This window comes from Schistocerca serialis, chromosome 2 (assembly GCF_023864345.2).
Source record: "Schistocerca serialis cubense isolate TAMUIC-IGC-003099 chromosome 2, iqSchSeri2.2, whole genome shotgun sequence".
Classification (NCBI taxonomy): Eukaryota; Metazoa; Arthropoda; class Insecta; order Orthoptera; family Acrididae; genus Schistocerca; species Schistocerca serialis.
Window position 1 is genome coordinate 500,804,980 of NC_064639.1, and position 25,030 is coordinate 500,830,009.

The 25,030-nt window shown below is 38.4% G+C and overlaps 1 protein-coding gene across 1 annotated transcript in view; it reads right to left on the minus strand.

The window, feature by feature from the left end:
* LOC126457449 (tubulin beta-1 chain-like) overlaps positions 1 to 6,091 on the minus strand; it is a 28,729-nt gene extending 22,638 nt beyond the window's left edge. Inside the window, exons 1-2 of the mRNA XM_050093729.1 lie at positions 5,924 to 6,091; positions 5,226 to 5,690 (exon numbers count right to left, since the gene is read on the minus strand). Of these exons, the coding sequence (XP_049949686.1) occupies positions 5,226 to 5,690; positions 5,924 to 5,980 (522 nt within the window). The 5' untranslated portion in view covers positions 5,981 to 6,091. The remainder of the gene's footprint in view (positions 1 to 5,225; positions 5,691 to 5,923) is intronic.
* Between the last annotated feature and the right edge of the window lie 18,939 nt (positions 6,092 to 25,030).

Below are 25,030 nucleotides of genomic sequence, written 5' to 3' on the forward strand. Positions count from 1 at the left end.
ATGGTGGAACAACATATGTAAAGAGGCAGTACTTCGAAAGAACAAAGCCTTCAGAGAATGGTTCCAGACCCGAACAGAGGAAGCTACGGTAAAATATAAGGGAAGCAAGAAAGCGGCACAGACCATAGTAAGGGCAGAGAAGAATTGGATGGAAAAATGGACAAGAATGTTAGAAGAGGACAGTGAAGGGAACAAAAAAGTACTTTACACCATGGTAAGAAATAAGAGGAACGACAGAAGCGAGTGCCTGAGGATCATGGATAATAATGGAAGAGTTGTGGAGGAAATGCATAAGCTCAAAAAGATTTGGAAGGAGTACTTTGAAGATCTGTTGAATGCCGTCAAGCGGGTAACTAACAGCGATGGAGAGCTTAAGGCAGCAGACGATTATAATAGTGGGGAAATTCATGATCTAACTTGGAATGAAGTGGAAGAAGCCATAAAGAGGATGAAAGGGGGCAAGGCACCAGGTTGGGACAAAGTAACAGTGGATATGATACGAGCAGCAGGAGAAGTAGGAACCCAGTGGCTATACAGAGTGCTGAGGGTGGTGTGGAAGGAGAACAGAATTCCTGAGGATTGGAAGAAAGGAATTCTAGTCCCGATCTTCAAGAAAGGGGATAAAAGGAGATGTGAGAACTACAGAGGAATCACCCTGCTATGCCACTGTGGAAAAATCTATGAAAAGATCCTGGAGAAGAGAATAAGAAGCAGTACTGAAAGTACACTGCAAGAGGAGCAGTATAGTTTCAGACCGGGAAGATCAACAACGGACCTCATATTTGCGGTAAGGCAACTGCAGGAAAGGCACTATGAGTACGGGAAGGACTTAATCATGGCCTTTTTAGATATTGAGAAGGTGTATGACAGTATCTATAGGGACAAGCTCTGGGATGTGCTGAACGCAAAAGGGATAGATGAAGAGACAACACGAAAAGTCAGAAAAATGTATGAGGGAAGTGAGAGTTGTGTGAAAGTGGGGAGGGAACGTACTGCATTGTTCAAGCTGGAAAAATGGGCTGCGACAGGGAAGTGCACTTTCGCCTTTATTGTTATGGATGAAATCCTACAGCAAGTATCAGATGCAATTGGAGATCATAAAATGAAAGCAGTGCTTTTTGCCGATGACCTGATGTTATGGGGAAATTGCGAGAAGGAGGTGCAAGAGCAGTTAGATGTATGGGAGGCAACGGCAGCACAATATGGAATGCATTTCTCTGCAAAGAAAAGTGAAATAATTGTCACAACAAGGAAGAAGAATAGGCCAAATGTGGATATAACTTGTGGAGGGGAAAAACTACAAGTGGTAGAGAACTTCAAGTACCTGGGAAGCATGATTGAAAGTAAGGGGGGAAACGCAATGGAAATAAATGAAAGGTGCAGAAAAGCAGGGCAGTTCTTCAAATGCATTAGGGGGCTTATTTGGAGCAAGGAGGTGCCACAGAAATCCAAGGGAATTATATACTGAACCTACTTTGTCCCCATATTGGCATACGGAAGTGAGACATGGGTAATGCACTTAAGCGACAAAAGTATAATACAAGCTAGTGAAATGAAGTTCCAGAGGAGCAGGTTGAGTGTAACAAGACAAGACAGATTGCGAAATGTGTATGTGAGGGAAAGATTAAAGGAGGAACCAGTACAGGACAGGATAGAAAAATCAAGACTGCAGTGGTATGGACACATGAAGAGAATGGATGAGGGAAGAATTCCGAAGAGGATGTTTGATCTGCAACTGGAGGGGAAGACCAAGAGATAGATGGGTGAAGGGAGTGAAGGAATGTGTGACGAGAAGAGGAGAGAACTGGACGAAGGTGGAAGAGGGGGAATGGTGGAAAGACAGAACACGATGGAGAGGCTTGTGTTCCCGACAGACCCAGCCAGTGGCTGGAAACTGTCCAAGATGATGATGAAAGGGTGAATTAAATACTCTGAATCAGTCCACTACAGAGCTAAGTGTTAGGCCTGTTAAGAAACCGTGGTCAGTGAAGTCGAGTCATAAGCTCTATGCATCAAGAAGGCGCAGAGAAATTACTAAAGCTATGGATGAACACGCATGAAAACTGACAACACTTTTCAAAGTAGAAATTCCATCTTCAGAAGAAAATGAACCAAAGCACTCTTGCACCTCTAGCTAGGAATGTTTTACAAATATCAATTCATCTGTTTAACATTGTGCATCATACAATAAAAAGGTGCAAGTTTTAATTATTATTCCAGAGACTTTTCAAATAAAACCATTTCGAACCACATTACCCGAGTGTTGAAGTACATGGTAGATAAATTTAGAAATGTGAGCGTCTGTAAGGAGAGTCTTTGGAAGACCAGATCCCTATTATGGTCATGTAGAAGCAGCTCAAGTTCAAATAGTGCAGTCAATTTATCTGGAAGATAAATAGGACTGTTTTTGCCAGAGAGCCAACAAAAAGAGACACTAACAGTTGAAGGTCAAAAAGTTGTGTTAAGTTAAGACGTATGTGACTCGCAGTATTAAAGAAACTTTTGCAGTTTATAAGAGCAAATATACAACTTCACATATTGGAAAAAATCAAAATTTTATGCACTACGACCTAAGTGGGTAGTTCCACACCCACCTAGAGATGTCTGTTTGTGTGTGTACTGCACAAATTTTGAAATTTGTGGGGTGACAAAGCGAGATACTTGTTTGTTTCAATATATGGTGTGGTGACTGCCCTGGAAAAGGAACACTGTCTGTAAAGACACTTGGCCTGGAATACGTAGCAGATATCTCTGCAGAAATTACATATGCAGCATGGGAGGAAAATAAACTAATTAAGAAAACTGTTGGCTTTGACAGTTTCATTGATGAACTTCATAACTGGTCATGAAAGCAGTAACATACCAGCATCTGAAGAAATTGCAACAACACATTACACAAGTGAAATAGTGTGTACAGGCTGAAGAATAATGCTTAGGTAATTTTGCTGAGAATTGGTCTGTAATTCTCCCACAACAAGTACAAGGGTATCATTGGAGTAATGACCAGCTTTCAATTTTTGCAGGAATGAAATATTTTCAAAACAAAACTGCAATTGGTACAGTTGTAAGTGATGACACAGGACATGACTCAGCACATGCTCTGTTATCAATGCATAAAATTCTTCAACTGAAAACAGAGGCAGAGAAGGTCATTATTATTTCTGATGGTGCTCTTAGTCATTTTAAAAATCGTTACCAGCTGTTTGAATTGAGTAAGTTGCTTGTGCCAACTGACTGGGTATACAATGCTACTGATCATGAGAATGGGCCTTGTGATGTAGGCGGCCTGCTGAAGCACCATGCTCCAAAACAATCTTTGCAGACCAAATAAAGATGTGATTCAGATTGCTGAGGATTTTACGAGAGTCGTGAAATCTTACACACCCACATGCAAGTATGAGTGTGACAAGTGGATTGCAGAGATTATAGGCACCAGTTATGAGTTAAATGAAATTGTAGCGAACCTTATGCTACCACATGGACCAACTGCTGGGTATAGGTTTCTAGCTGAAGGACAGCAACAAAGCCATCAGAGCTCACTTCCTGTTTACAATGTCTTGAACACTAAGTGTTCCAGTCCCTATTGGTTTAATAAAGTCATCACTCTATGTTAAAGGATACTGAAGCAGTGGAACATATTTTTAGTACGTTGACTGGCTAACTTCAGTACAAAACAGATTGCACGGAAGTTTTACAAATGGAAACCCTTAACTCTTGACATTTCACGTACATTTTGGAACAATTTAAAATGCTTGAAAAATGGGTCTCTTAATCATCTTTCAAAATTAAAATTGTGTTGAATATGGCTAGGCTATGATTAGTATGAGACTTGTGTCATAATGTAGTAATAAAGCAGATTTTACACATGGCAAAAATTTCAATTTTTCATAAAAACCTGTTCAACTTAATAGTGGAAGCTCTCATTAACTGATAATTTGGTACTACAATGTACTAATCAACAGAAATAGTGTAACTTTTCTGGACTGGCATTTTTGAAAAATTTATTCTCTAAATTCTAAAAAATCTAAAGGCGACAGTAAAAACTGACTCTTTGGAATCAGAAAGGAAATTATCTTTCAACTAAAAAAACCAAAATATCTAGAATTATTCCAGATATACAGCATTTTAAAATTTTTCCAAAATTCAAATCTCCCAAATGGTATGTGCAGTGTCAACTTTTCAGGGCTGTATCTCTGAGCAGATTTTTTTTTTTTTTGGGGGGGGGGGGGGGGGGGGGAATACATGTTCCTTACTTAGTCCACTTTAAAATACGCTAAATCTAGTACCATCCACGTCTGACAGTAACATTTTTTCCTGGACTGCCTGAATTGTTATGGACTACGGTACCTGGTCCTGGAAGCAAATAATTATCTTGTCACTTCTGCAAAGCAGTGCCAGGTACACATTGATTCAGTTTATAAGCTGTAAGTTGGCTACACTGGGAGGATGTGGGGCTTGTCTCAAGCCAATGTGCTACTGAAAACATCCACTCCCAGCACCCAACACTCGAAAGTGTTATTAGTAATACACTTTCTTGGGGGTTCAACATGTAACAAAGGAATGGTTTATTTAAACATTATAGAATCTGATATAAAGCTCAACACAGTCCTAAAGTCATAAAAATATTTAGCATGAGCACATGAAGACTAGCATACAGTAAAACTGTACAAAGATAATGAAATACTGAATGTCTTCACGAGAAGTAAGTTTAAAAAGGGGCAATTTTAAAAAGTGCTCAGCACTCAAGGCGAAAAGTATTAGTGTACCTGCAATGCCCAATATGCTGCGAGAAACCATTCTATGGTGCCCAAGCTAACATCCAACTCTCTCTATATTACCTCAGCCGAAAAGCATTTCTACAGAACGCACATATTGCATTCGACAGTCATTTACGATTACGAGAAGTATTTACACATTTCGTAAATAAGAATTATTTAATTAGAAACAAGTCAACTAATATTGTATTTCACATGTAATTAGCATATTTGAATCTCCTCTACCCACGTGATAGCCCTTCACAACAAAGGTTAAGAGCCATTGTTTATACTTCCACAATTTGAAACTCAATAAAAATTCGCTTGCACACCTGTTTCCTGCATATTAATACAATGCTTACATAACAGCGCAATTACACCACAATGCCAGCTATATCTTAGCAATTATTCACTGTAACAGGACCTAATAATGTTAAAATACAAAAAAATTCAAATTTTTAATAAACTCACCTTCGGTGAAGGCACAACTGAGTAAGTATTCATAATTCTATCGGGGTATTCTTCACGAATTTTTGAAATAAGCAATGTGCCCATGCCTGAACCGGTGCCACCACCCAACGAATGTGTAAGCTGAAAGCCTTGCAGACAGTCACAGCTTTCGGCTTCTTTCCGTACCACGTCAAGTACTGAATCTACAAGTTCGGCACCTTCTGTGTAATGGCCTTTCGCCCAGTTATTTCCAGCTCCACTTTGTCCGAAAACAAAGTTGTCTGGTCGAAAAAGCTGGCCAAAGGGTCCTGAACGTACAGAATCCATTGTCCCTGGCTCCAAGTCAACCAAAATCGCACGTGGGACATATTTCCCACCAGATGCAAGGTTGTAGTATACATCAGCTCGTTCCAGTTGTAAATCTGAATCCCCATGGTATGAACCCGTTGGGTCAATGCCATGTTCATCCGATATGATCTCCCAGAACTGAAAAATAGTGAACATTACCACATGAAACCGATGGACTAGTTCGTAAATGATTTTTTAAAAAAAAGAGTAAGCATGTGAAAGCAATTATGCTCTTAACAATGACAAAATCTATATTTTTGATTAACTAAAGTTATCTGTCACACGTTGGTTCCAACTTCTAATTGTAGGAATCATCTACGAACTAATTAACTGTTCACTGGACACTAATTTGCACGGAAACTATACGATACCTTAGCTCCAATTTGGTTGCCGCATTGCCCGGCCTGAATATGAACAATTTCCCTCATATTGAATAATTTGCAATTCAAAATCACACAACGTTTTATATCACCAGTAACACCCAGCAAAAACAGATTTCGAATGCGGGAAAAGTGTCAACCGTCAACATGGTTCAAAGTGGTGCAGTGTTGCCAACAGCGAAACAAATCTTGCCCGCTTGATGGAAGTCGATTGTCACGGAAAACACGTCGGAACAGTCACAACGCATTTCAAATGGCACGCGTCGCGCAGACCGACAACGAAAAACGACGTTGAAGTCACAGTTTCACGGACAGATAGTTTTGTCACTGATGTTATTGGGGGAATGGTGTCTAGTCTGCTAGTACCAGAAGTGAAACTGTTGCTTCTGCGCTCACACAATTTATAGTAGTGGATTCTGCGCTATTAACTTTCGCATTTACTAAACTTTTTATTACTTGTTCCTGAAACACTGATAAAATCTTAAAACTATATTAATCACAAACGATATGTTACTACCTCACTCCTGCATTCAGTACTATGCTAAGGGTGGTGCTGCTGTGCTGACATTCCATTGTGAATGTCATTCCTTGTCAATGTGGGGCACCATATCAAGGCCACACAAGTCACACAGTACAAGATAGATGTGATGCACATCAGCATCATACACGTGTCAATCAGAGAAGTCGACAGTTCCAGAACACTGTCTGAATACAGGACAATGCACGATTGATGAAAAGAGGAAAGTTTTATCCACAGCATTATCTTTCTTGGATTGCATCTTTAAGGAAGCAAAACATATCTGTACAGCTGATAATCTCATCAACAGGGATTTCAACTGAGGACAGCCTGGAACCCTGCATTATTTGCTATTAAATCATTACGAGATAATCAAGATTTTTCGAGAACTGACTAGTCATAACATTGGTTTAGTATGATCTTTTAGTGACTAACATTTGGCTGCACATTCTTCGCACGCGTGTTCTATACACAGCGGCGTCGATGTGCGGACACCATCAGTCATACCTAGCCACCAGCAAGGTTGAACCTCCTGAAGATGTCAAACTGTTGTTCTGAGGTTTATCTTGTCGAATTTGCACAACATCATCCGGCGGCAAACTCGTAAAGACTATTTACATCATATCTGCTGGGGAAGCTTAAAGAGTCACAGTAATTGTAGTTATATTTAAATGTATTATACAATATGAGACACAATCACAAATGGTTTTAATAACATGTTTCTTCTACTTATTGTGTTTTATTTTAAAAGTGTTAATTTAATTTCATATTCCTTGTTACAAATTTGTAACACATTTGAGGATGACCCTCTCAACAATGCACATACATGAATCCATGTTACTTCCGTTTGAAATGTATACCAATGTAGCTGATCAGTTCGAGTTGGGCATGCTCATCACTTGTGAGTAGTGGATGGTAAACGAAGAAACATTTCCCTTATTACATCCTGTAATTTCGCAGTGACTACGCTACTTACCCACCCGTCCTTGAAGTAAGTGGTCAGCTTTACTTATCTCACTGGCGAATTCACCAATGTGAATTTAAATTAACACCTGTCAAAATATTACTGTTCCTGTAAGTATTTTTGTTTTTTTGGCTATGAAGCAGAAAAACTATACTCTTAAGAACCTTTTCAAGTTAATTGATGTTTTCGGTTTCAGTATTTAATTGCTAAATATGTGTTATTATAATAAATGACTGAGGACTGTGCGCTGCATGAATACTTGATTGAGACTGCATGTGACCTGCAGGCAGTAGTTCCATGACCACTGATTTAAAGGGTGAAAGCATAGCGAACTCAGAAGTCTTCTTTTACTGTTCTTTCAGGTCACAGCCACCAGCAAAAACTAATGTAACAAGACACTTGGTATAACAATTTAAGAACAACAGAAATAAAGTGATACACATATACAGACGTTTATACAGTTAAGGGTCTAGTATGATTAGGATCTTGCTATCTACTTCTCTTAGTGTGTTTGCTTAAATGTCTATGTTATTTTTTTTGATATTCTGTATCTTTTCGTGTGATGGTTTGTCTCCAACATTGGAGCTGATCCGGCATAGAACATACAGATTCCTTCTTTGTCCCACAAGATAGCTGTAATCCTTGAGCAATCCATGGTCTGGTTACAGACTTCTATTTAATCTGCGTTAATTTAAGAGAAAAACAGTTTTCAAACTAGGTAATGACTTTATCAACGATTATGTTTCATTTTTATTAATGTCACAAGCATTGTAGGCATATCTCCAGTTCCTATCTTTAAGCAGCTACATAAATGCTCAATTTAATAGAAAACTTTGCAGTGTTATGCCTAGATATTTAACTTATGTGACTGTGTCAAGTGGCACATCACTAATACTTTATTCAAACACCACATAATTGTTTTTCTACTGATTTGCAATCACTTCTATCTTTATACGTCTAGAGCAAGCTGTCGTTCCTCAAACCAAATAGAAACTCTGTCTAAGCTATCCTGAATTCTTATACATTCACTCACCGACCATCCTTTCCCATGTATTACTGCATCAGCAGTAAACAGTAAAAAATTGGTGCTCACTACATCCATCAGATCATTTACGAGTAGAGAAAATAAGAGCAGTCCTATAACACTTCACTGGGGCACTCCTGGCGATGCTTTTGTCTCTGATGAACACTCGCCAATCAGGACAATGTACTGGGTTGTAATATTTGAAAAATCATTGAGCCATTCACACATCTAGGAATGCATTCTGTATGCTCAGACCTTTAGTAACAATCTGCAGTGGGGCACCATGTGAAACACTTTCTGGAAATCTGGGAATATGGAATCTGCCTGTTGCTAAGGTGTATCATAGTTTTTACATGTAAATGTGACATCAAGGGTGGAGTTAAATGAGAAAATTATACCTTCAGAACATCGTTTAAGAAATGGATGATTCATAAACAATTCTTTCTCACAGCTGTACTGTCTACTGTCTAAGAACACTGCAGATTCAAATTAACTTATGACTACCTTTACACATATGAAAATCATTTTCATTTAGGGACACGATATGCCTTCAATCCTTGCTTATCAGTAGATAATCACTCAGTACATACTTTACATGAATACCTGCCTGACTCCATTTCACAAGGTAACTATAAATCTTATACATTTCAAAATTATGCTTCTATCTAGCAATGGGAATAGAAACAATAACAGTTAATGCATTTCAATCATTAAGGAGTGTGTGGTGGTTAACTTATAGTAAGTATGTAAATTGTAAGAGTTAACAGGGTAAATCATGGTACATGTTGCATCTAGCTTTCGTCAATTGATAGTAGGATCTGTAAAAATTGTTCTGGATGTAGTAGTACGCTGCTCAGACAATCATTTAAACTAATTTCTAAGGCTGTTCTTAAATTAAGGGCCTCAATTCTAGCATTTTATAAACTATGAGTAATCCTTAACAAAAGAATGTTTAAATCTAAGTGTGCACATCCTTGGAATAGTTCTTGGATATTTGTGTTCGTTTCATTATGAAGTATGTGGAAATGTGAGATAAATTGTTTTACAATCTGTTCAATGAAAACTGTGTGGTTAGTAATGGTTCTCTGCATATTCTTTAATACGATAATTTCATTAGAGAGGTTAGTTGAATCTGTACTGGACTGTTGTTCAAGAGCTAATATTTCGCCTTTATCTTCCAGTAGATCTCGACTAGTTAAAGTACCAAATACAGTACGAAGGATACTCCCTCCAAAATCAAACAGGCTCGTTTATCCCTAATTAAAGTTTTATGTGGCAAAAGCTTTAAAAAACAGTAAATCTCTTGTTCATAATTAGCAAATGTAGACTCTAACTGCATTTTGGCTGTGATCCTGTTATTATACCAAGATGAATCCATTTCCAAAATCGTATCATTGCCCTTAACAGTCCGAATTAAGTGAATTTGCTTCTTTACAGAATTGAACTGTTGATGGATTTCACTCAGATTGTACTTGAGGACAAGTTTTGCATTACTTCTTGAAACTACCATGTCTGATCGAGGTTCAAATAAAACACCTGTACTCTATGGTACTTTTACTACAGCATTAGTAAAATATGCTATCATAGCAAGCATTTGAATAAAAATGAACATGGTTAATTAGTTCTAAATACTTGAGTTAACAATGAACATAAAATAAATGAGTTTCTTGGGGTAACCTGTGGAATAAAAGGTTTAGTTTCACTTGTGCACTCGTGCAACAGCTTCAATACTAAATTTTCACAACATACTCACATAAGGACATGGCTGAAATAAATACATGCATTGCTCTCTCACACACTACACACGTTTACGCACATTGTAGGGGTGGCTGGAACAGGATCACTTGGAACGTGACGATACCTCGGCATCGAAGTCTGGACTGCGACCTGGGTTTGAGAACAGCAGGCCTGCCCCTCGGTCGGTCCTCGTCGTCTTGTGATACTACAGGAAATCTACCCAGAAATGGCTTTACACGATTGCCATGAACGACAATCGAACGAAACGGCAGTTGGAGCTTAAGAGCGACTGGCAACAATACCTCCAAGATTGGATATGGTCCTTTGCACAACTTCTTAAGCTTTTTGACTTGACTCTTCCTTAACACCACGTTGCTCAGATACACAAGATCTCCAACTCAATACTGTGACATTGCTGCTTGGCGGTCGAGTTGTCTTGCTTTCTGAAGAAAGGATTGATGATTCCGTTGTTTCTCTCCTCTCCATGCTTCCTTTAGCTTGTGTGCTAGATCCCTTACGTGTTCATTGCTGATTCCGAGAGTCGATCGTGCGAAGTCCAAGGGTGAATGCATTCTTCTTCCATAGACGATCTCATATGGACTTAGGCCAGTTGAGCTGTGCATTTTGACAGTGTAACAACTTACAAAGTGCGGTAAACAGACATCCCAATTGTCGTGTTTGCTGCTCACATAATGGCTAACCATTTAATAATTGTTCTGTTGACTCGTTCGACTCTTCCACTTCCTTCAGGGTGTGCTGGTGTAGTCCTTAACTGAGTTATTTGTATGAGCTTAGAAGTCTGTTTAAGTAATTCACTCATAAAATTCGTTCCTTGATCACTAATTATACTTAATGGTGATCTGAACTTAAGAATCCATTCTTTTACAAAAACTTTAACTATAGTCTCAGCTCTCTGATCAGGTATTGGTATCATGAGAAGGTGTCTAGAGAAATGATCTAACACTGTCAATATGTATTTGTTTCCATCTTCAGTCTTAGGCAACGGTACTCTGACATCCTTTCCTACTCGTTCAAATGGTTCACTTGTTTCTGGCAGTTCTTGCAATGGTGCACTACTACTTTGTTCCGTCTGTTACAGGAATCACACTGTGAAACAAACTCGAAAACGTGGGGTGTCGCAAGGTTCGGTCTTGGGTCCTCTGCTGTTCTTAATATGTATTAATGACTTGCCATTCTATATTCACGAAGATGCAAAGCTGGTACTTCTTGCTGATGATACAAGTATAGCTATCACACCCGACAGACAAGAATTAACTGATGAAATTGTAAATGATATTTTTCAGAAAATCATTAAGTGGTTCTCTGCAAATGAGCTCTCATTAAAGTTTGACAAAACACAGTATATACAGTTCCACACAGTAAATGGAATGACCCCATTAATAAATATAGCTTCGATCAGAAATCGGTAGCTAAGGTAGAATATTCAAAATTTCTAGGTGTGTGCATTGATGAGGGGTTGAACAGAAAAAAACACACTGAGGATCCGCTAAAACGTTTGAGTTCAGCTACTTATGCTATTAGGGTCATTGCAATTTTGGCGATATACATTTGAGTAAATTAGCTTAGCATGCCTATTTTCATTCTCTGGTTTCATATGACATCATATTCTGGGGTAACTCATCATTGAGTAAAAGAGTGTTCATTGCACAAAAGCGTGTAATCGGATTAATTGCTGGAGCTCATCCAAGATCATCCTGCAGACACTTATTTAAAGAGCTAGAAATCTTAACGGTAGCCTCACAATTTATATATTCACTTATGAAATTTGTTATTAACAATCCAAACGAATTCAAAGGTAATAGCAGTGTACATGGCTACAACACTAGGAGAGAGGATGATCTTCACTACTCAAGGTTAACTCTAACTTTGGCTCATTATGCTGCCACAAAAGTCTTTGGTCACTTGCCTAGTAGCATCAAAAGTCTGACAGATAGCCATATAGCATTTAAAAGGAAATTAATAGAATTTCTTAATGGCAACTCCTTCTACTTATTAGATGAATTTTTGGAGATAGTAAGTGGGTAATTTCCCAACCCCCACAAAAATATTGAGTGTCATGTAATATTTTGTCTAATGTACTATCCTGTATAGACACCTTTTATTAACCTGACATGTTCCACATCATTACGAAGTGTTGTATTCATGATCTATGGAACAAGTACTAATCTAATCTAATCTAAGCTTTGCAACTCGGCCACCAAAACATTTGAGCTATTTTTATGTTTGTTGCTTTTTTACCACAATGTCCTGACAATAAAGAATCGTGTTGCTCTCTCATGATTTGCTCTTTCATGCTTTCTGGAATAACTAGGCAGTTTCCTTCACTAGTGATTTTGTACAGTAATCCATCTATCTCGACAAAATGTTGATCATTTTTCCATAATTTTCATTGTGGATCTTCTTCTTGAGCTGCCTTTAACTCTTCTTCTCGACTTATTGTAACACAAACATTGAGTTTTCGTCTCATTGCATCAGCATTCACATGTTGTTTACCAGGTCAGTGGATAACCTTAAACTGGTACTCACTCAGTCTTAATGGCCATCTTGATAATCTGGATCGTGGATCCTTTAAGTTCAATAACCATTTAAGTGCGGCATGATCTGTAATAACTGTAAATTCTCTTCCTGTTAAGAAACATCATTTATGTGTTATACCAGAAACCAAAGCACAAAGCTCCTTCTCAGTAGTAGTATCATTAGATTCTGCTTTGCTTAATTGTCTGGAAGCAAATGAGATTGGATGTTTATGACCATCAACTTCTTGAGACAAGATTGCACCTATGGCAAAACTGCATGCATTGGTTGAAAGAATAAAAGGTTTACTGAAATCCAGACAGGCTAACACTGGGGCTGCGGTTAGAACAGTTTTAAGTTTTCCATTAGATTTTTGCATTCTGTTGACCAATTAAATGTGGCTCTTTTCTTCAGTAGCTGTGTCATTGGATGTGCTATATTCGCATAACTGGCTATGAATCGTCTGTAGATATTTGACAATCCCAAGAATGATTGTAGTTCTTTCAAATTCTGTGGTTTATGAAAATTCTTTACATCTTCAATTAATTTTGGATCAGGTGGAGCACCTTCATTGGTTATAACATGACCAAGGTAGTTAACTTAACTTTGTGCAAAATGATATTTATCTATTGATAAAGACAGGTTTGCACTTCTTATACGCTTGAAAACAGCTTGTAGTCACTCAGTATGCTGCTACATGTTTTCACCAAAAATTGTTACATCATCAAGGTAAACAAGTCCTTGTGTTGGGGTGAGCCCTCGTAAAACTGAATCCATCAGGTGTTGAAATGTAGCTGGAGCATTGTGAAGTCCAAATGGCACACGAAGAGACTTGTATACTCCTGTTGCTGTTAAAAATGAAGTTTTTGATTTATCATCTGGATGCACTGTTAACTGGTGATAACCACTTGTTAAATCACATACTGAAAAAATTCGTCATCTGCCAAGTAATCCAAGGTTTCCATTAAATTTGGTAAGGAGTAAATGTTGGGTATGGTCACAGTAATCAACACAAAAACGGAACTGTGGTTCTCCTGAAATTTTCTTCTTTACAATTACAACAGGCGAACACCACAGTGAGTCTGAAGGATCTCTTGGTTTTATAATTCCAGCTTCTAATTATTCTTTAACCATGTCTCCTACCAACTCCCTTTGACTAAATGATATTCGGTAAGGTTTCTGTGTGATTGTGGCAGCATTCCCTATATGAATACTATGCTGAACTAAATGAGTGACAGGTAAATTTGCACGTTCTCGGGAAAAATCTGCGTACTCCAACGAACAGGCACTAAAATCTTCTGTTCATCTGCTGTCAAATGTTCTATCTTTTCCCAAATCTTGCGCTTCAGTTCATTATTAACATCATCTCCTCGTTGCAGTTTTGCAGTACTGTTACAAAACTCTGTGTTTATAACTGCAGCATTTCTTACCTCATCTGGAATCTGCCTTACATCATTTTTACTTACACTCGACACTTCAGCAACTTTCGTTCCTTGTGGAAAAACAAGATCCTCATTGCTCATATTCGTTATCGCAACCGGGACTTTTGCAACATTCTGTCTCACCATTGTAGTGACACCTACACTTCTAGCAACATAACAATGCATTGTATCCAATAACCCACTTTTCTCGGATCGATCAATTAATAACAAAGTTCCTTCCTTGCATCAGGGTGACTTAACTTCAACGTAGATTGTCTTTCCTGCTCTCTTGGGAATTTGCTGAGGCTGATCAATTTGAACATCGACTCTGACGGTTTGAACTGATGCATCGTTTGGGCGGTCCATTCCCACGACGTCACTACTGCTGCTCCTTTGAGTACGATCTGAAGAACGATTTCCTAGGTTTTAGTTACTACAGCCTAGTCTGATCTTTCTTTCCGCGACAAATATCTCTGCCTCGTTAGCGGCCAAGAAATCAAATCCAAGTACACTGTCGAACGCGTTTCGGTATTTTAAACTACTTGCACCCTTGCTGTGTATTTATCTTTATTTTCACCTTTATCTTGGCCTTGGCCAAGAATTAATTATACATCAACTTCTCCATAGTAACTTAGCTTTCCTCCATTTAACCCTAGCACATTTAATAGCGGCGGTTTTAATTTATCCCATTTATCAATGCAACACCACATTAACGAGATCTGTGCTCCTGTGTCAACAAGTAGCTTGATGTTTTTCCCATGATATACAGCACCTATCACGAAGTCATTTTCGGTCTGATTTTCGCTGGAAGTAACAGAAATCACTGTCTCTGGCAAGGGGCGGACGGAGTGGTGGCCTGTACGTCCCCATACTCGTTTAAGTGGGGTAGGACGTCAAACGGGCCGACTTGGAGCAGGAGAGGCACCACAGGACATTTTAATTTCCACTGTCTACACTTTTACAAATAAATTCATAAAACTTTGTCAGCACGACCAGGAAGGATTTAGAGTTCACACTCGTAGCAGTGGAGTTCGAAAACATAACGAAATATTTTTTTTTACATGTGAAATTTCATCATTTTTTTCACTTACTAATGGCTGCATTTGTTGCTATAGGTACACTTTTCTTCATAAGTAAGAGAGATTCTTCCATGAATTTTGCACAGCATACAAACCATACTAAAGGTTTATGAAACTCTAGAATTTTCCAGGTCTATTAAAAACTGTGGTAAAAAGTGAGGTAATTAACTATATAATTTGTGTTTTTTCTAAACATGAAGTTTAAAACATAACAGCTCATTCGTTTTTTCATAAATTAAATAAATTCTAGAGTTTCATACACCTGTAAGTATGGTATGTATGCTGTGCAAAATTCATCGAAGAATCTCTCTAATTTACTAAGAAAAGTGTACCTATAGCAACAAATGCTGCCATTAGCAAGTGAAAAAGATGATGAAGTTTGACACGTAAAAAAAATTATTTCGTTATGTTTTCGAACTTCCACTGCAATGAGTGTGAATTCTGAATCCTTCCTGGTGATGCTGACAAAGTTTTATGAATTTATTTGTAAAAGTATAGACACTGGAAATTAAAATGTCCTGAGATGCCTTTCCTGCTCCAAGTCGGCCCGTTTGACGTCCTACCCCCTTTAAAGATCTGGAAAATTGTCTGTTGTTCGCATTACCTTTCTTCTTGTTGCGACTCTCTCTCGAAACATGACACTGCATCCCGCAATGAAAGCAGATTCGATTCTCTTTATAATACTTATGCTTGTGACCCAGCTTACTGCATCTGTAGCATTGTACTGTTGTGTTGAAAACTCTATGCTCTTGTTTCTGCATCTCATTCGATCGTCTTAGTGCTTCAACGAAACAAACAGCTGATTCTACTGCTTCCTGAAACGTTTTACATCACGCCAATCAAACAACTTTGCTTACTTCTTCTCCGTACAACCCATGAATCAATGTGTCCAAGAGTCTCTGGTCGGCTTCGAACAACTGAATTCGATTTTCATTTTAATTTTCTACTAACTCGTCCGTATGAGCGTTGATGTTTCAAATTCTGTCTGCGAACTGCTCGATAGATTCGTCTCGTCGCATTCGCAAACTGTGAAGCTGCTCTGTGTAAAATCTGATCGCGTTTTTATGTTTAAATCTCTGAACTACAATCGTTCTAAACTCATTGTTATTTTCTGTTTTCATGCAAGTAGGCTCCGCGCTAATGAAATCTTGTGCTGCTCCCTGAATTCTTAATTTGGCAACCACTATCTTATAGCAATCTGTCCATGATCCTAACAGGGCGCCACCTTCAAGTTTACGAAAAAACACTCTCACATCATCTTCGGGTTTCCCGCTAAACACTGGTACTAATGGCAATAATGAAAAATTCTTTATTGTAGTACCTGTACTGCATTAACTATCGTTTGACAAGTCTCTCGGAACGTTACGCTCGCTTCTTTCTGCCTTTAACAGCTGAATCTCTTCTTGCAGTTCATTAATAACAGTTTGTAGATCGACAACGTTATTCTGACTGGATTGCAATATTTCGTCTAATTTAACGCCAATGAGTCACTCAAATCTAAAATAAAAACTCATCACTGCCTTTCGTGTTCTAGCCAAACTGGAGTAGACCAACCTGAATTCCAGGGATGGATGCCCCGCGTAGTCGGAAGATGTTCACGCTGCTGCTGCTCGTAGTTCATGTTGTACTGCGCCTCTTCAGGACTGCAGATTGTCGACAATTATCCCCGTGCTGACACCACTTCTACCAGGGGGTTAGTCTGTGTTGTCGCCCCAGATGATGATTACACGAATATTTAGTCAGGATTTGTAAGCGGTGGGTCCTTGACATACAGAATACGCAAACACGGTGAAATTTTCCTTATGGTTCAAGTTGATGTTGGAAATGACCAACTGTGAACCAAATAATTAGTGCTGTTCCTGCTCAATGGTTTACAGGTCCTTGTCCACTAAGTAAATTAATTATCCTTGTAAAGCGAACATTTAGAAAAAGTAATTACAAGTAACAAAATAGAGAATAATCCCCAGCATTCGTTGGTCCTTGCCAAAATCACCACACCACATCGCACAAGCCGTAAATAAAATTAAACTGATATTACCACCTATGTACCACGATTGGCTACACAACTATTCCCACAAGGCAAATACAGCTTTCTGTGAATTATTTCCAGCTTGGTACATGTATGTTTCCACATGGTCCTTTAACTACATGGAATTGAAGTCAAGTAGGAAGATGTAATGAAGTTAACGAAACTCTTTACATAGCATCTGCACAAAGATTATGGACTCACCTGTATCAGCACAGCTATATGAAATATGCCAGTCAAAAAGCTCAGCTGCAAGGTAGACAGTAGTTTTATCTTGCTCAAAGGACAGTTACACAGGATATCAAAAGTGTTTAGGAATCTTTTTAACTATTTGATTTCTTTTCATACCAGTAAATATGTTAGTAAGAGTGGTTATATTTTCTTGTGCTAATATGATTCAGTCAGTAAACATCACAGTATTGAGGAAACTTTATAAAATTCAGCTACTTTAATTCCATAAAGCATACACTTACAGTTGCCAATATACACAAACAGCACTTCAGGCAATAAAATTTACATCCAAATACACTACTGGACTTTAAAATTGCTACACCAAGAAAAAATGCAGATGATAAACGGGTATTCATTGGACAAATACATTACACTCTGATTGACATAAGATTACATTTTCACGCAATTTGGGTGCATAGATCGTGAGAAATCAGTACCCAGAACAACCACCTCTGGTCGTAATAATGGACTTTATACGCCTGGGCATTGAGTCAAACAGAGCTTGGATGGCGTGTACAGGTACAGCTGCCTATGCAACTTCAACACGATACCATAGTTCATCAAGAGCAATGACTGGCATATTGTGATGAGCCAGTTGCTCGACCACCATTGACCAGACGTTTTTCAATTGCTGAGAGATCTGGAGAATGTGCTGGCCAGGGCAGCAGTCGAACATTTTCTGTATCCAGAAAGGCTCGTACAGGACCTGCAACATGCAACATGCTGAAATGTAGGGTTTTGCAGAGATCGAATGAAGGGTAGATCCACGGGTCTAACACATCTGAAATGTAACGTCCACTGTTCAAAGTGCCGTCAATGCGAACAAGAGGTAACCGAGACATGTAACCAATGGCATTCCATTCCATCATGCCGTGTGATACGCCAGTATGGCAATGACGAATACATGCATCCAATGGGCGTTCACCGCGATGTTGCCAAACACTGATGCGACCATCATGATGCCGTAAACAGAACCTGGATTCAACCGAAAAATTGACGTTTTGCCATTCGTGCAAAATGGCTCAAATGGCTCTGAGAGTTGTGGGACTTAACTTCTGAGGTCATCAGTCCCCTAGAACTTAGAACTAATGAAACCTAACTAACCTAAGGACATCACACACATCCATACCTGAGGCAGGATTCGAACCTGCGACCATAGCGGCTTCACGGTTCCAGACTATAGCGCCTAGAACCGCTAGTCCACTCTGGCCGACGCCATTCGTGCACCCAGGTTCGTTGTTGGGTATACCATCACAGGCGCTCCTGTCTGTGATGCAGCATCAAGGGTAACCACAGCCGTGGTCTCCAAGCTGGTAGTCCATGCTGCTGCAGACGTTGTCGAACTGTTCGTGCAGATGGTTGTTGTCTTGCAAACATCCCCAACTGTTGACTCAGGGATCGAGACGTGGCTGCACGATGTGTTACAGCCATGCGGGTAAGATGCGTGTCATCTCGACTGCTAGTGATACGAGGCCGTTGGGATCCAGCACAGCGTTCCGTATTGTCCTCCTGAACCCACCGATTCCATACAGTCACTGGATCTCGACCAATGCAAGCAGCAATGTCGCGATACGATAAACCGCAACCGCGATAGGTTACAATCCGACCTTTATCAATGTCGGAAATGTGATGGTACACATTTCTCCTCCTTACACGGGGCATCACAACCACGTTTCACCAGGCAACGCCCGTCAACTGCTGTTTGTGTATGAGAAATCGGTTGGAAACTTTCCTCATGTCAGCACGTAGTAGGTGTCGCCACCAGCGCCAACCGCGTGTGAATGCTCTGAAAACTAATCATTTGCATATCACAGCATCTTCTTCCTGTCGGTTAAATTTCGTGTCTGTAGCACGTGGTGTAGCAATGTTAATGGCCAGTAGTGTTTAAAAATCACATTTATTGCAATGTTCACAAAATTTTATTGCTCTGTTCTAACACTGCCTCCAAACACCACAGACTAAAGAGGAATTTTGTTCCATAAACCCTATACTATGTTTTCCCATACATACAATGATCAAGGCAAAATATTAAATGTACCTTCAATATTCATTATATATCACATTTCTTTTAGGTAGCATAAAGTCTAAACAAATGAGAAATAAATGTTTAAGCTGACAAGTATTCAGACACAAGAATCGATATAGTGTTTTATCCAAAAGAACAATAAATGTTAACCACAAACAAAGGAAATGTCAGAACTACCGTAATAAACTACAATTATGAAGGTTCAAGAAGAATCACTTTTCTTGGAATATTCCTGTACTTTAGCTGAATGTTTTACTAGCGCATTTGTTCAGAGAGGAATTACGAAGTCAACCAATGAAACACTACAAATTTTCAAACGTCAGAACAGATTGAAATTCATTCTACATTACAGGTTCATCAGGGTCAGAGATTCTTTTTACTTGCTGGTGGCAGTGGTGTCCAATTTTCACAAACAAAAATCTGAAATCTGCCCTTCACGTACTGGATACACATCAGTGTTACCTTAAAATGATAAAAATCAGTTTCACGAGTTAGACATTGAATTACGTTAAAAGATGTAATGTGTGTGAAAATTTACAGTGTGTGCTCAGTTGTAGAAGATAAACTTTCGTAGCCATGACACTTACACAGAGAAAAAAATAACTTATTTCATTCTGCAATGTCCAATCCTTCAGACACACATGCTTTAAGGAACAGACATCACAGATGCTCCAATAGTTGAATGAAATTATGAGGAAAGGCAAATTGTTCTGACATCAACTGCATAGCTGCATATATACCATCCATTTCATGGCTTACGGCAACCCAGCACAATGTTTCAAGTTTATTCTATTTCCCTTTCATGCTGAGCAGATGTAAAATACATGTATAGGGAACTGTCACATAATACACGGACTGCAATAGGATTCGAACAAAATTCTTACAATATGGTAATTTTAACACAATAAACTGTGAACATGTGTAAAATATATTAACCTGGGCTGAACACGAATTATTGTTTGGGCATACATGTGAAAATTTACACTGTTTCAAAACTTAAATTCTATGCTAGGCGACACACTGAAAGAGGTTTGATGAAGACAAGTAGTATGCTCTCTGGCAGAAGCTTTAGTAATCAACAATCCAGCTGTATGGGAAAACATGCAGTACCATCAGTCTTTACTTGTCACAGTTTCTGTATAGGATTCTATAATTAGTACTCTCACATTTGTAATAATGGATGAATTAACATATCAGATCTCACAAATCTCCAGATTCCACATAATGTGGAAAGCATTGAAAGGCATTAGACATTCAGAAACTGATTTTAATATCACCTTGATCCACCAGGTTTGTACTGAAATCCTCTTACTTGCTTTTCATATACAATATGCTTGAACAAAATACCAAATTTGTTTGTACACATTTTTGTTAGCATAAGTTCATAGCCAAGTACAACATAAGAATAAAAGTATAAGGAGAAAATTAGCTTCACCCATACTGAGAAAATCCTCATGAAATGTTCTACATCTATAAACATACTCTGCACGGCACTGTACAGTGCTTGGTAGAGGTTACACTGTACCATTGCTAGCCATTTCCTTTCCTGTTGCACTCGCAAATTGAGCGAGAGAAAAACTACTGTATGCCTCTGTAGAAGCCTTAATTTATATTTGTGGTTCTTACATAAAATGTATGTCGGAGCTTCAAACGCCAGTTCTCTAAATTTTCTCAATAGTGTTCCATGAAAAGAGCACAGACTTTGCTCCAGCATTTCCCATCTAAGTTCACAAAGAATAGCTGTCACATTCACATTATAATCAAACCTACCAGTAACAAATCTAGCAGCTCAGATCTGAATTGCCTCAATATCTTCCTTCCATCCTGGTGGGGATCCCATACACTCACAAATGGGTCTATGTAGTGCTTTATATGCAGTCTCCTTGACAGATAAATCACATATTCCTACAACTCTCCCAATAAATCAAAGTCTACCATTCACCTTCCCTACTACAATCTTTAAAGGCTCATTCCATTTCATATTGCTTTGTGATGTTATACTTAGATATTTAATCGACATGACTGCCTCAAGCAGCACACTTATTAATGCTGTACTCTTATGTTATACAATAGTTTTTCCTGCTCATCTGCAATAACTTACGTTTCTACATTTAGAGCTTGCTGCCACTCATCACACCAACTGCAAATTATGTCAAAAATCATCTTGTAACCTCCAACAGTCAAGCAACAATGACACCTTCCTGTATACCACAGCATCATCAGCAAACAGCTGCAGACTGCTGTCTACCATATCTGTCATATCATTTATGTATATATGGAATAGCCACCCAATCACACTTCCCTGGGGAATTCCAGACAATGCCATTATCTCTTATGAATATTCGCCACTGAGGACAACATACTGGATTCTGTTACTTAAGAAGTCTTCCAGTCACTTACATATCTGGAAACCTATACCACATGCTCGTACCTTTCTGAACAGTCTGCAGTCACGGATCATGTCAAACTCTAACCCAGATACCGAATCTGCAATGGTCAAACTATGGTATGTTTGTACAATCCTCCTTCATGAATGATTTTTCAAACACAAAATTTAAAACTTCGGTTTTCCTTTTGCTACCTTCTATTGACACAGCAGACTGGTCTATGAGTGACTGAATATAAGCCTTTCAGACACTTTGCAATTTTACACAGGGCCAGAATTTTCCCTTGCGCCTGGCAAGATCTTTCATGAAGGTATGATGGCGGAAATTTATGAACACATGAACCACATAAGAGGTTTTGCTGGATACCATTTAAATTATTTTAGAACTGCACTGCAACAGGTTTGTTTTCTCAACATTTTCCAAATTTTGTTATTAAACTACAGTGGGTCTTTTCCGTCCTTAACCCACTTACTTGGCAGGTACTTCTCCAAAACATGATTTACAATCTGTATGAACTTTTCTCATAATTCTATGTGTATAGTGCCAGAACTAAATGACATCCTTTCATAGTGCAAGTGGGATGTTAACAACTGCTTATCTGCTCCAAGCCTTTTTGACACACTTGTTAACCTTAGTAACTACATTTGTTATGATATCATATGAATCCCTGTCTCTACATCAACACTATCAATAAGTTCAGGCCTGTTTGTCATTAGAAGGACTAAAATGTTTCCACACAGAGACTTTGTTACATTGGAACATTAGAAAGAGGTTACAATTTTGGGCTCAACTGGGAACAGAACGTATCAATGTAGTCAGACAGATGCAGTATTTCTCAATGTCGAAATAGCTGTAGTATTAGTTCCATACCTATGCTTACTACCTAAAATCGTATGGGGTATGAAGTGAAAATTGTGGCCGAGTTGAGGATTTCTTGATAGGGAGGACACGGCAAGTTATCCTGGATAAAGAGTCATTGACAGTAGAAAAGTAACTTCTGGTGCACCTCAGGGAAGTGTGTTGGGTCATTTCCTATTTATGTTTTATAGTAATGATCTTGCAGACAGTATTAATAGTAACCTCAAACTTATCACAGATGTTGCAGTTATCTAGAATGAAATATATTCTGAAAGAAACAGTATAAATATTCAATCAGTTCTTAAAAAAGTTATAAAGCAATATCAAGATTTTTTTTCTTAAATGTTCTGAAATGCAAGTTGTGCATGTCCCAAAATGAAAAAATCTTAATGTCATATGACTACCATATCAATGAGTCACACACACAGGCATTTAAACAGATATTCTACCCTTGATCCACAGGAAAGGAATGGGAAAATTAACACTAAGTGGTACAATGGGACGTACACACTGCCACGCACTTAACATTAGTCTGTGGAGCATGGATGTACAACCCTGGTTTTCACAACCAGTGCACTACCACCACATTACCTGGGTGACTCACAGTCTACCCTATAACTTCAACATTTTCATGTGTCTCTCTAAATGCATCTGCACTCTGCAGAAGTTCTTAAGGTACCTTCAGGAATTGCCAACTCAAGCTAGGTTTTATACAATGAGCTATTTGCCACAGTGCTTTAGTAAAATACATTTTGGAAACTCCTGAGCCAGCTGGGTAGCAAAGTGGAAGCACGTCTGTCAAGAGATCTGGGTCTTAAGTCCCAATTTGGCACAAAATTTTCCTCTTTCTGCCAAAATTTACAAACTGCAAAATAAATAATTTCACAAAATCAGTTACTGTTGTTTAACATATATTTATGCATCTGCTAGCTCAAACTGTTGTCTCAATACAAAGACCCTGTTACACATTTCATTCCCGATTAATGATTTAACTGAGACTTGTGTTTTCGTAATTAATCCTCTACATAAACAATTAAAAAAATTAGAATGCAGATACATAATTTCTGGCTATTCCTTGCAAGCAATGTTTAATCATTAACCAATTAGGAGAACAAATGTATTATTTCATATACACTGTAACATTTATTATGTTTTTGCATATAATGCTTTGTACTTACATTTTCCGCTGCTACTACTACTGGATACTTCATGTGCACAGCAATTAAGTTACTTTCTTTCCATTTCTCTTGTTGCTTCAGATGTTCCCATCACTACTGCAGTTTTTGTAGCAAATACTACAGGTTATACTCATAGAAAATCTCAAAGGAAGTGGTAACAAACATTTGCAATATAAGATCTCCATAAAGTGATTAAGTTTGTGTGTCCTACAAATATTTGAGAAAGTTTCCTACATGAATTTACAGTCAAAAATGACATGGTACTAATCGAACTTCACCAGCAAAACAACCTGTAGATTATGTCAATGTCCCTCAGGAAACAGAAACTATGATCACCTGTGCAAAAGGTCGTGGAAATTTAAATACATCTTAGAGCAATGTCCAACTCATTACAAAAGAAAATCCAATCAGGTCTTCAGAGGTGGAAATCTTAACATAGACCACTACTAAAGTCCAATCAGAATCCTATTTACACTGATAAAAGTAATAACACGGAAATCTGACTCCAACAACCTAGGAATGGGGCAGATACATACATGAGAAAAGTTATAGAAATACCACAGAAATGGGAAAATGCGTTAGCGAGACACAAACAAGATTTCAAGGAATACAACAACGAAACAGCTTAAAATGTGTATAGCGAGGTAAAAATAACAAATTATTAACAATTCCCAATGTTCACAGTGCTTATGTACTTTGTAAACACAATTACAAACTAGAATTTTTGTTTCCAGATGATGCACTGTTATTTACGGCTGACAGCTGAACTGATACCATGATCACACAAAAACTTGTCCATGAAAAACAAAGGTGATTAAAAAAAATTAGGCCCAGATCTAGCCATTTTCAAATGTCCAACAAATTCATTGCAGTAAGAGAAGTCCACTGAAGATGAGCATTTGCAACGAACCAGACATGGTATCCAATAAACTTCTCTAAAACAGGACAACGATTTGTTAAAGACCATTCACTAATCTCAAAGTATTCCAACCATTGTTCAACCTAGCCCTGGACAAAATAACGAGGAAATGCCTAAAATAGCTGTCAAGCACAATACAAGAAGAACACAGATCATGATAAACATGTTTGTTGTTGTGGTTTTCAGTCCTGAGACT